The sequence below is a fragment of the Dryobates pubescens genome, chromosome 1, assembly GCF_014839835.1.
Source record: "Dryobates pubescens isolate bDryPub1 chromosome 1, bDryPub1.pri, whole genome shotgun sequence".
NCBI lineage: Eukaryota > Metazoa > Chordata > Aves > Piciformes > Picidae > Dryobates > Dryobates pubescens.
In genome coordinates, this window is record NC_071612.1 from 4,378,340 (window position 1) to 4,390,534 (window position 12,195).

The following is a 12,195-nucleotide window of genomic DNA, read 5'->3' on the forward strand; positions in this document are numbered from 1 at the left end:
AAAACGAGTGTTGACCCTAAGGTAACCACTTCGCTGGGGATGGAACCCTTTGTTTAGAGTAAACTTTCAGCTCTGAGGAGAGCATGCACTGATAGAACTACATCTGGCACAACTGCAGCTAAACCTAAGCCTCCAGATTAAAACTCTGCTGACTTTAAGACTCAAGCCCCAGCTGCTGTTGTCAAAAGAGAGAAGTTGAAATTTATTCTCACAAATGCTAACAAATCAGCAGATGCACTCAGGATGAATAAGGTGGTCTTCTGTAAAAGTTTCATTTCCAGTACAAAACAGTAGTGCTATTTCAAAAACAAAACCTACAGGTAAAGAGAAAATATCACATCTTAACAAAAAAGATTTATTCTGACTAAACAAAATGTACAATGTTTCCCAAATGGTGCCAAGTTTTCATGACACTCTGAAGTCTGCAGGTCCACTGAGTAACTCAATCACTTCTTACATTGCAGTTTGATCAAACTACTTTTTGCCAGACTTCTTTATTCCACCACTGGCTGCCAAAAGAAACAACACAACTGGTTAGACAACTGTTACATAGCTTAGCTACAAGTTTAGTTCCTCATAAAGTCAAATCCCCACTAGACTGCCTGCAGAGCTCATATCCCCACCGGTGAATTCTTTTTGCATGTGTTACTCCTACAGGTTTGTGATCTCACATCATTTACTTCAAATGAATGTATTACTTTATATTAGAAACCAAGCTTCTCCTGGAACCAAATATGCCACATAAATCTAAAACAGAAGTATGTATTTCAGTAACTCCTTTGTTCTTCTGTGTACACCCTCCATGGTTTATTTCTTATGCAGGAGTATTATATGGTCAAGTCAAATTCAAGGCTAAGGGAATAAAATAATTGGTATCCTTACAGCAACCAGAGTCTCTATCTGGAATCAAAGCTCTACAGAAGCAGGCACTGCAATTATGAGAATTCCAGTTCTCTGGAATTATCTGTTCTCTGCAGTCTCTACTATTGAAGAGACTAAAGCAGGGCAAAAGAACACGACATATTAACACAGCAATGAGCATGGCATTGCTTGCAAATGCAGGGGTTTACACCATGTATGAGTAGTGAAAAGGGAAAAAAATAGCAAGGCTATACAGCAAGAGAGGCTGCAAGGGCTAATGGTCAACAACAGACTTTGCATTGCAGTATGCTTCCAACAGTACTGCCTTGCTGAGGCTCAGGAATAGTCTAGCCCTCCCACAATAGCATAATAAGCACTATCTGCGTTGGCAGCCATTGGACAAGGACCAGATGACTAGAAAAATGGCAGGAAAGAACTAAGAAGAAATCTGTAAGCTGAAGTGCCTGAAGCAGTCCAAGTTTAGGATGGCAAGGACACTGAAGAGAAGCTCAGCAAATTGTTTTGCATTGAAGACATTCTGAGTCCCACATGGCACATTTTTGTATACCAAAAAAATCAGAGGAGCTATAGCAATTTGGAACGAGAAATACCCTGAATCAGTGGGACCGGATGGCATTCCCCCCAAGAGTCCTGACAAGCTCTCATATGAAAATGCAGAACTGCTGGCTATCATTTAAAACTCTGCATTACAGCCACCATGTCAGAGGACTGACAAGACTGTCAGCACAGCTCCCAGATACAGAGAAGGGTTCAGTAAAGAACCAGGAAACTACAAACCAGCAAGTCTGACCTTCAACTCTGAGAAGATAACAGTCTGTAATAAAGCAAGACAATAACCAGAGTCTTCAGAAAGTTAACAGGACCTCTGCAAATGGTAAATCCTTCCTCACTGACTTGCTGGAACTCTAAGTGTATGAATAAAGGGAATCCAGGGGAATCCACATTTTCAAACAGCATCTGCCAGAATTCTGCAGCAAAGTTTGTTAGCCAGCAACCCCTCTGTTTTTCCTGTCAGTATGGCACCTCACTTACCCAGGGGCCCTTTTCCAGCAGCCTTTGCTTTCATCTCCTCAAGTTTCTTTTGCTCCTCCTTCTGCTTTTGTTTAAATGCCAGATCTGTCTAAAAAAAAGAAAAAGTGTTTGTTAACATCTCCTCCCCCAAAAAAATTCAAAAGCAACTGACAAGCAATGAGAAACAAAATTGCTGCTTTAACAGCAATAAAAACCTGACTGAACTGATACAAGATGGCTGAATACCACTAAACATGCAAGACCTTGCAGAACTGTGACAGTTTTTGTACTGTACCAGAATGCAGTGACCCAAATTTAACTTTGTACATTTGATCTCTCTGAAATTCAGCCTGTATTATCTCCTGTGGCATAGCCTCATCTGAATGATAAAAGTCTACACTAAAACCATTCACTCATTTGCCATCAGTGATACTGGAAGCCTAGCACTCAAGTGCTGTCTAGCAATAAAACTTAGATGATATTAGGGGGGGGGGGGGGGTGTAAGGTTGCTTTTACTTAAAAACACATTCATTTCCAAAAAACCCTTCCACATATACACCACTCTTTTTGCCAAGTTCAATCCATTTGTATTCATTCCAAGACATCCAATGAGACTGTTGGTCAATTGTGGCACACCCCCTGCTAAGGCCACCTCCAGGGAGCTTGGGCATACTCTGACCCTTACAGACACATTCTTTACAGGCATCAAGGCTGAAAGGGTCCACAGGCCTTGGCACTCAGGATTTGGGGTACCTTAACTGAGGACCTTGACAACTGGGACTTTATAGATTATTCAGCAATCCAGGCTCAACTATCTTTCTAACTGGAAAACTTCTCTCTTCTTTAAGCTAAAGCTTCCCTTGCTGCAATCTAAGCCTATTACTTCCCCTAACTACCCCACTCAGAACAGAAGATTCTGCTTCTCTCTACAGATTTTTCATTGGTTGGTTGGTTTGTTTTGATTTTTTCCCTGCAGACTAGTGTGTCTTAGTAAATCAATCCCTCCCATCTATCCACTTGTGGGTTTTTCTTGCAGTGCATTGCTTGCAGTATTGCAGTGCTGAGAGGAAAAAGAAATATTATACATTATGTTTCACACATAACATTTTGTTTGTGGATCTTATATGATTTTCTTCTTCTGCAACACCTGATCTTGCAGGTTCACATTCCGTGTATGACCCAAGTATCAGATCATTGCAGGTGGAGGAGTTTAACCTGGAGCTGGGCTCTTTATTCTCCTTGGATTTTGTAGGTCTTACCAATAAGGGGACTTAGCATACATGATTAATTAAATCAAATGGTTTTTTCCCTGCTTTCTCCAATTGGTTGAGATTACTTTGACCACTAATCTCCTCTGACAGTCTGAGGCCCCTTCAAATTTGTTTTCCACAAAGAGAATATGCTGCCAGTCAGCCAGCAGCCCAACTAATCAAAGCATTACTAATAACCAACACTAATCAAAGCATTACTTAAAACTTTAACCAAATTTTGCAAACCTGCACTCAGTATGTCCTTTCAGTCAGACACTGAACTGCCAGTGACTACCTTCAGAATGTGGCACTCCAGCAAGTTGCACACTTGCTTCCCATCCCCTGTGGAGGACCTGCCCCTGCCTTGTGTTTTGAGAGCATGGCATGAGCTCGCATCAAGATCCCCTATCTACAGGTATTCCCCTCTTTTGCAGGGCACTGCCCTGCCACAAAACAGTATTGGTTGGACTAAAATCTGTACTGGCTGCTCATTTTCACACCAGTATGACCCGGATCCTTATAAGCACTTCATTGGTTCCACCATCTCTGCAACAATGCAGATGATCTGGAAAGCTAAGTTGTGGGGCGGTTTCCCCCTTTTCCAAAGGCCCATCATACTTGCCTTTTTCCAACCACCAGTGCCTCACCCATACTCCACCACCCTCAGAAGCAACAGTTTCTGAGCCCTCAACATTTCAGTACCTCGCACACGAGATCCACCAGTACCTAATTTACTTAAACCACTCGACAGTCCTCCACTTTCGTCTCTTGTCCTCGGCTCTGTAACGGCGTTAATTTGCAAGACCTCCCACAGCAGACCGCTGCTCTGGCGAGAACACCCCAGCCTGCTCCGCGACACCAGATCCTCCCTTACCCAGCACTGCTGCATCTACCATGAACACAGGCAGGATGTCGGCACAAAAAAATAGCCTGGAAAACCGAGGCCGCGGAAGGCAACACCTCCGGGTCCCTTGTGGCCGTGAGCTTTACCGTCAAAATGACGCTTAGTGAAACGTGACGTTTCACACATCGCCTCTTGCCGCGGAGAGCTGAGCCGAGGCTACTGCGAAGGTGGAAAGCAGCCCTACTACAAACGGGGCCGTGGCTCAGGCCAGAGCCGAGTGGGGCCGGCCTGGTGCCCCTGGCCCGGTGCCGCAGCCGCCCCCCAGGGCTCGCTCGCCGCCCTACCTCGTCTAGGTCCTTCGACTGCTTCTTCGGCTGCTTCAGCGGCTTCTTCTTGCCGCCTGCAAAGACAGAGGAGACAGTGAGGCCCGGAGCGGAAGAAAGGGGAGGGCGGCGCCAGGGGCCCAGGTTCAGCCTTACCTTCTCGCCCCGACATGGTGCCCTCTCGGTTCCGCTCCGCTCCGTTTCGCTCCGCCGCTCCTCGCCCGAGAGCGCGCGCGCACGCGGGCCCGCGCCCTCAGCTGCCCCTTCCGCCTGGCCCCTCGCGGCCGCCGTAGCGCTTCCGCTGTCGCTTGTGCCTCACGCGCCGGGCCGGGCCCCGGGCACGTAGGAAGTGTTGCTGGGGCTGGGTGACCGTGGCGGGGACTAGCAGCCCCGGGGGGCTCCTCGGGGACAGCTGCCCCGTGGGGAGCAGCGGCTCGGCCCGGCCTTGCCCGGTCTTCGCCGCACACAGAGCTCCGGGCTGCACATGACGCTGGTGGCGGCGGGCGCGGCCTAGGCGGGGGCTGTAGCGGGGAGCCCCCCGCGGCGGGTCGCTCTTTCCCACCGGTCCCTTGCTGTAGCTGAGGTGAGACCGTGCTGCTGCCGCACAGGCCTTAGCGTGGCTACCAGAGGCGATAGCGCTCTTGTCGTGCTGCCCATAGGGTGCTGGGAGCGTGGGCTTGTAGCCCTGCGTGTGGCGAGAGGGAAGGGGTTGGTCGTGTGGGACAAACAGTCTTTGACCCCCTGAGGCGTGAGAAGTATAGCTGTGGAGTGTGGTGGCGTGTCGGAAGCTCTGGTTTTACATTTTGGCAGTGACAAAAACGCTGCGAAGTAAGACAGGACCCTTAAACGCAAGTCTTGCCACCAGTTTCCAGTGTGGATAGCGACAAGGGTGTAAACTCTGAAAGAATATTTGTGTCAATGACTGTAGACAGACAAACCTTACTTTCGTACCAGAGGATGTAAGAGGTGGACAAGGATTGTTATCTTAGATGAAACTTTCATAACTGTCCTAGGTCCTATTAGCTCAAACTGTGGTTGCTTTCTTTGCATTCTGTCTGTTCATACAAAAATCTCAACTTTTCTCTCACTGACTCAGTAGCCTGAATATTTGGTAAAACTCTTCACGTGGTAGTGCGACTGAAAGAGAAATCCTGCAGACAAAGTTCAGCTGAGGTTTTAGTACATGGCCTGCAATGTAGAGCAAGTGTTGGAACAGTAAATATATGAATGATGCTGTGAGGAGAGTGAACTTGTTTCATTTATGTGTTCTTGTGGTTTTGCTCTACCATAGTATTGTGTATATAAAACAACTATTGAGATTTTCATATTGGTGTTTTGTGTTCTTACTGTTTGTTAGAAATACTTAAAAGGGAATGAACCTGTGGCATTCTGAATCAGCAACCAGCTAAACTGTCTTCCAGTAAGAAGAATCCTTTCCTGTGGAGATGCCTTTATTTGCACATATTTGATGTCATTAGCTGCCTAAATTTAACATGGAAAACTTTTAGTTTATTTTTTTTTAATCTCTGCAGCAACTATCAAGCTTTCTTAATAGTCTGTGGTTTTATATTGCATTAGTCAAAACCTAATACAGTCGTACTCAAACTTCATACAAACCTGTATTTGCCAGTTTTCCTAGAGTCTTTTGGAGCAATACCCTCAGTAGAAAGTTAAGATCTTCTTCACAAACCAGTGAACCATAACCAGCAGTCTGCTTTTGCAGTGTGAGCAGGAATTTTAAGCTCATTTTAAAATGTCACCCCAGCTGTGTGTTCACTACCTGATATTTTTCTGGTTTTGTAGCTCTTAAACTTCAGTTTTGTAGCTCTTAAACTTCAGTTTTGTAGGCAAGCTCTTGAGAATACTTTCTCTGTTTGTTTCAGCACTGTTGTGTTTTCTCTTTGTGCTTAAATGTTTTTCTCATTTCGTTCATCAACATTTCATATACCTGTTCAGTGCAAGATAAAGGGAATGATCAAGCCCTGCTTCTTTTCACTTCCAAGATATTTCCCCCTCCTCTCTGCCTTTTTTCCTTTTCTTTTGCAGCATTGTTAGTACCTGTGACATGGTACAGCAAACTCAACTGTGCATGCCCAAGGTGCAGTTTCATAGGGCAATCACTTCTGTGCTGAAGCATTAAATTACTCTGAAGCTACTCTTGCTGGTACTGGATCTGCACATGGTCACTATTCATGCAGTGAGTGAATTAGTAAACAAGAAGCATGGTGGAAGTACTTCCTAACAACAGGAAAGCAGGAATCTGTGGCAGACCTGCCCTCTGTTGAAAATTGTGGAAAGGTGTCTGGGTAAGTGATGGTGAAAAACTAGTGATGGTTTAACCATTCTTGAATTGAACTCATTTTGGTACACATGCTGGTTTAAGTATTGGTCAGCCATGGTTCAGTAACTTCTTTTTCTTGTTCATCCTTGCAGCACTTTTATTCAGTGCACTTTTATCAAGACATGGGGCCAATGAAATATAAGTCAAGCATGTCCTCAGTGTCCTGTGGTCTGCAGTATCACCATTCCTTGATAAAGTGGAGTCCAAAAATGAATGTGCACATAGTGCGGACTTACTGCTCCTCAGCACCTAAGAGGCCTGAAGCCAAGTCTGCAGTAGAAGTGGCCACAGCTCTTTTTCATCGTCTGACAGAAGCTGGGACTGTTCTGGGAAAAAACTCCCTTCAGAAAATGTCTGCAACGTGCAAGAGCTGGTGGGACAGATACGAAGAGTTTGTTGGAATCAATGAAGTTCGAGAGGCTCAGGGAAAAGTGACAGAGGTAAACATGGAGATAATGTGGAAGTGTAAACATTCTTAGTTAAGCTACATGGAGTACAAACATCAGTTCCAGGGATATTCTCCAAGGAGAATTGTCAGTTTTTTCTGCTCTATCTTTGTAGATACTATAGATGTGTTCTAGGCTATGCATGTTAGTAGCTATAGTGTATCCCATAGATAGGGCAACAAGGCTGGTGAGAGACCTTGAGCACAAGCCCTATGAGGAGAAGCTGAGGGAGCTGGGATTGTTTAGCCTGCAGAAGAGGAGGCTCGGGGGTGACCTCATTGCCCTCTACAACTACCTGAAAGGTGGTTGTAGCCAGGGAGGGGTTGGTCTCTTCTCTCAGGCAACCAGCACCAGATAAGGGGACGCAGTCTCAAGCTGCACCAGGGGAGGTTTAGGCTGGAGGTGAGAAGAAAGTTCTTCACCGAGAGAGTCATTCATCATTGGAATGTGCTGCCCAGAGAGGTGGTGGAGTCACCATCCCTGGAGGTGTTCAAGAGGGGATTGGATGTGGCACTTCATGCCATGGTCTAGTCATGAGGTCTGTGGTGACAGGTTGGACTCTATGATCTTTGAGGTCTCTTCCAACCTTAGTGATACTGTGATTGAAATGGAATGTGATTTGCTTTGTTGGTAGTTCCTCCCTAAATTCATACATTACTGATTTAGATCTGCCTGGTAGTCAGTCTCTACAAATAGAAATACTCTTTCCTTTTCAGGCTGAAAATGTCTTCATGGTAGCTCGAGGGATTGTACGAGAGGCTCGTGAAAGCGTGGAAGCCCAGCAGATTAAACTGAAGGAAATTCGGGACCGCCTAGACAGAGTCTCTCGAGATGACACCCAGTATTTAGAACTGGCTACGCTGGAGCATAGATTGCTGCAGGTAATTTGTTGGTGCTTCAACACTGGCAAAAGAAATGAGAATGCATGTGCTTTGCTTCCATCACTTGTGACTGTTCTTCTAGGTGCAGTTTGGTTTTGAAGTACTCTTATTTGAATTCATTTCTTGTGATATTTGTTTTCATTGATTGTTAGCAATGCTTTAATCTGCTGTGGAAATTGTATGTCTTAATGCTAATATAGGGCAATAAATTTAGAGAAGAAAGCTGAAGATAGTGACCCTAGAGAGTTAATCGTCGTAGTGGTGACTTGCACGTGAGTAGTCAACAAAAAGCTAGGATTCAATGAATTAACCTTTCCTGTAATGAGTGAAGCTCCTTTCTGGTTATTAATCCATGAACACTCTCCCAGCTGCCTTCTGTATGGCTGTGGCACCCAGGAAATTCAGTAAAGCTTTTGTTAGAGAGCAGCAGGGCTACTCTGTGAGGGAGGGTAAACAAGACGATGAATTTGATCACAACGCAGGCTGGGCAGTAGCCTTGTAACAGCACCTCTGCTGGATAAGCCAAGGAGAGCTGGAGTCAGAAATGTGTATTAACAGTCCATCAATCAGAGATAAAAGCAAGGGAGCAAAGTCAATCTAGGAAATCCAGAAGAAAGTGTAGGAACAGCAAGAAACAGGCCTGGAAGCAGGTGCACCTATGGCAAAGCTCAGGCAAGGAGTGCCCAAGCTTCAACGGAGCTCCTGGATCAGAGCATGGAGCATCATGGAAGAACTAGAGAGCTGCAGTTCTCTAAACAAGGCATCAGGTCTCTGATGATGAGACTTAAAGGGTAGAGCTCTGCACACTTATGAAGAAAGGCAGAACTGAGATCATCACTGTCCGTAAGGTGGTGATGTCATCTCACAGAAGAAATGCAGGCTTGGAAGAATGAGAATATTTGTGAGACATGCAGGGAGAATGGGAAGAATACAGAGGAATTAAGAAGCTTGTGATCATGAGATTAATCTATGTGAGACATCCTTTCCAGTCCTATTTTCACTTCCCACCAAGGGATTTAGAGCTGGAAAAGTGTAGTAGAATAGAATAGAATAGACCAGGTTGGAAGAGACCATCAGGATCATCGTGTAGTAAAGATGTAAGCAGGGCTGAAAAAGTGATTGTTACAGGAAGAGAAGGACTATTCCCATTCATACCCCTTTTCTGCCATCAGCATGCAACAGCTTCTTGTGTAGAGCATCTTCAGCTGTGATTTCTGCTGATCTTTCCTATTTCTCAGCTTTGACGTAAAAAGATGTCTCTTTGACTTAAGCAGGATTAATAAAGAAAACCTCACATTCAAAGGAAAAGTTCTGAAACAGAACTAATGGCTGTTTGTAATGCACTGGGGTTTTGATGTTGGTGGTTTGGGTTTTTTTCAGTAGAGACTTCATAGCTTCATATTATACCTTCTACTTGAAATGACTGTATCTCTTGCAGGAGGAGAAGAGGTACCGAGCTGCATACTTAAATGCAGAAGAATCTGAGAGAGAAAAATTTGCTCTCTTCTCTGCAGCTGTAAGGGAAAGCCATGAAAAAGAGCGAACAAGAGCTGAAAAAACAAAGAACTGGTCTATTATTGGTTCTGTCCTGGGAGCCATTATAGGTGTTCTTGGTTCCACCTACGTTAATCGAGTAAGGCTGCAAGAGTTGAAAGTCTTGGTGCTTGAAGCACAGAAGGGCCCAATAAATTTGCAAGAAGCCATCAAGGAACAGGCCTCCAGCTATTACTCACAGCAGAAGGATCTCGGTGATGTCATAGCAGACCTGAAAAATGTGCTCCAAACAAGGACATCACAGGAAATAAAAGGTGGCACTTTGTTAACTAGAGAAGAGAAGAGTAACTCCATGAAAATAGATTCTCTTCTGATTCCTTTGAACGAGCAGCTGAACTACACTAAACAAGTTAGTTCGTGTCTCGGAAGTTTACAGCAGCAGTTGAGCGGTCTTCAGGAGAGCATAGTGCAAGTTATTGGCGAAGTGCAGGCTGTTAAAGCTGCAGTCCGTTCTAGACCCATGGAAAGGGTGACCCCAAAGTCATCAGCAGAGGGTAAGAGCCAGGCCTCTGCCATGAGGGATGTCATTTTAGAATTGTGTGATACCGAGCAGAGACTGGAAACACAAATCAAGAGAAATTCTATTTACAGCACTGCAGTGACATGTGCTGTGTTTGCTGTTACTCTGCCAGTACTCTACGTGATCCTTAAAGGAAACTGAGCTCTAACCAATTGCCACGCTTGACTAGATTAATAAAAGTAAACTTGCACTCCGAGTGCTTGGAGTACAAGTCCAAATGAAGTTGTGTTTCTCATTATGCTTTCTCTTGTATACCTGGAAAACTGGAGAAGACTTAGTCCATCTTCTGCTGCAGGCTCCATGTTAACAGTCTCTGTCATGCATTGTGGTTTTTAACTCCTGAAGCGATGGAAATTCCACAGTTTCATCTGTCTTTTCATTCACTGCTTCACTCTTCTACTGTCTCATCTTGTGTGTCCTGCCAGTCAGTGACTTCCACTCTGGAGCTGTATTCCTGATGTTCTGTTCAAATGACTTTTTTATCTGTCATTTGTGTAAGTGCCTCACATGTAATCCTTTAGAATTTTGTTCCTGATTTCTTCACAGTTTTGCAGTTTGTCCATCCACAAAGCACATGAGGAGTCATTTTACCAATCAGGTAGAAATACTTAACCCTGAAGGTTTTGGTTTAGTTTATTTTTTAATCCTAGATACAATGCAGTGACTTGTGACATGATGAACAGCCCGGGCCATGTAAAGAAGGAGGATTGAAGTTACCATCATACAATGTTGCCTTACAGCCAGGTGATGCATTTAGAACACTTAAGTTAGATTGCTAACTTTTCCATAGGGGACTTTTATCACAATACATCCAAAAGCATTTCTGGAGCTTTAGCTATTTGTTAGCAATAGCTCCATGTCCTTAAAGGCTTGCAGGCAGGGAAAAAGGGTTCAGATACAGAGAAGTATTAGGGTTTAATCTGCTGGTGCAAGCCAATGATCCTTCCTTCACAGACTCATTAAGGTGTCATTCCTTAGGTATTTTGTGGTTTCAGTAATGATCTATGGAGCAATCACTTTCTTATCCTCACTGGTTTCTTTTTGGAACTTCAGTTTTTATTCTTTGTGTTTATTTTCTCATGTCTGGAAATTGAAATGCTACTCTACAGCAGGGGCTTTCAAGCTGGTACATTAATGATAATAGTGTTATGCAAACTACTCCAAAAGCATATTTGGGAAAAAAAGTGAATGGTCCAGCTGCCTGTTTTTCCTGGAAGGATGAAAGATGGCTGAATGAAGTAAAAGGCTTATCAGTATCTGTGTGTGGCCTCATATGCAGTTGTTGGTATTGCTGTGATAAGAAATAGTTTTCTCCCCGATGCAACAGCAGTGGATGAGCAAATCAGGTGTGGAGCTCTTGCTCTGTGAGCACTTCTGTGGAACCTTTGCAGAGGAAGAAGTGACAAGCTTACCTCACACTGTAATGCCTTTGTGTAAGCATTTCAAAATGACTTAAGTTGTGTCTAGTATAGTTGGCTCTGGTAGGTTTTTTTCTGTCAGCTCTTTCTAATTCCCTATGCCCAGTAGCCATGTTAAAGAAGTTTGAAGTTTGGGTGATAAGCTTTTAAGACTGTCAGATCTTTGGGACAGGGACATTTGCCCTATGAGACATCAACTTCATTTGGTATCATTAGATGCTATTATAACATGACTGAATAAACAAACTATATTGGAAAAGATCTGTGATGATTCACTGCCTGTAAGAGAGCTGAAATATGCACAAAGCAGTAGTGGTGTCAAGAAGTACACTTGCAGATCAGTACAGTGTTTCAAATCTCTAATATGTCATTTTCTCATTTCATAAGTATTTTTACAGGTTATAGTTCTTGCAGGAGCTTGATGAGGTTGAGAGGCAAGTGTGTAATTAAAGGGGAAGGGAAGGTACAATAGTTCTATTTGCAATTTGCCAGCCCGAGTCAGTGAGAATTTTGTTCTGCTGTTCCCCCCCTTCAGTTAACTACATACAGTTAGGCTTCATTGTTATGTAAGTGGCTGAATTTTAGGTACTTAGCATCACTGAGAAGTGTGGACTGTGTATGTGAGCATGGCTTGTAGATGCCATGCATCTACAAGCTGCATGGTAGGCAGCTAAACGTGAAAGTCAAGGCAGCACTCAATGAATTCTGTTTGGTGACATCAAAAA

General features: G+C 44.2%; 1 protein-coding gene and 1 long non-coding RNA gene across 2 annotated transcripts; one reads left to right on the top strand and one right to left on the bottom strand.

Annotated features, from left to right (window-relative positions):
• Positions 1–334: 334 nt before the first annotated feature.
• Positions 335–4,597, bottom strand: LOC104305087 (uncharacterized). The gene is made up of 4 exons (XR_008462876.1): positions 4,467–4,597; positions 4,332–4,387; positions 1,915–2,002; positions 335–509 (listed from the first exon to the last, which is right to left on the bottom strand). It is a non-coding gene; the product is annotated as an uncharacterized LOC104305087 (long non-coding RNA).
• A 1,543-nt stretch (positions 4,598–6,140) lies between these two features.
• Positions 6,141–10,276, top strand: CCDC51 (coiled-coil domain containing 51). Its single transcript, XM_009905904.2, has 4 exons — positions 6,141–6,616; positions 6,744–7,091; positions 7,814–7,978; positions 9,417–10,276. The coding sequence occupies exons 2-4, from the start codon at positions 6,774–6,776 to the stop codon at positions 10,191–10,193; spliced, it is 1,260 nt and encodes a 419-aa protein (XP_009904206.1). The 5' UTR covers positions 6,141–6,616; positions 6,744–6,773; the 3' UTR covers positions 10,194–10,276.
• The last annotated feature ends 1,919 nt before the right edge of the window (positions 10,277–12,195 follow it).

Bases quoted from the DNA above. Each gene is read 5' to 3' on its own strand.
- CCDC51 (XM_009905904.2), top strand. From the start codon at position 6,774: ATGGGGCCAATGAAATATAAGTCAAGCATGTCCTCAGTGTCCTGTGGT. The intron at 7,092-7,813 runs GTAAACATGGAG...TTTCCTTTTCAG, and splicing joins CTCAGGGAAAAGTGACAGAG to GCTGAAAATGTCTTCATGGT. The intron at 7,979-9,416 runs GTAATTTGTTGG...TATCTCTTGCAG, and splicing joins TGGAGCATAGATTGCTGCAG to GAGGAGAAGAGGTACCGAGC.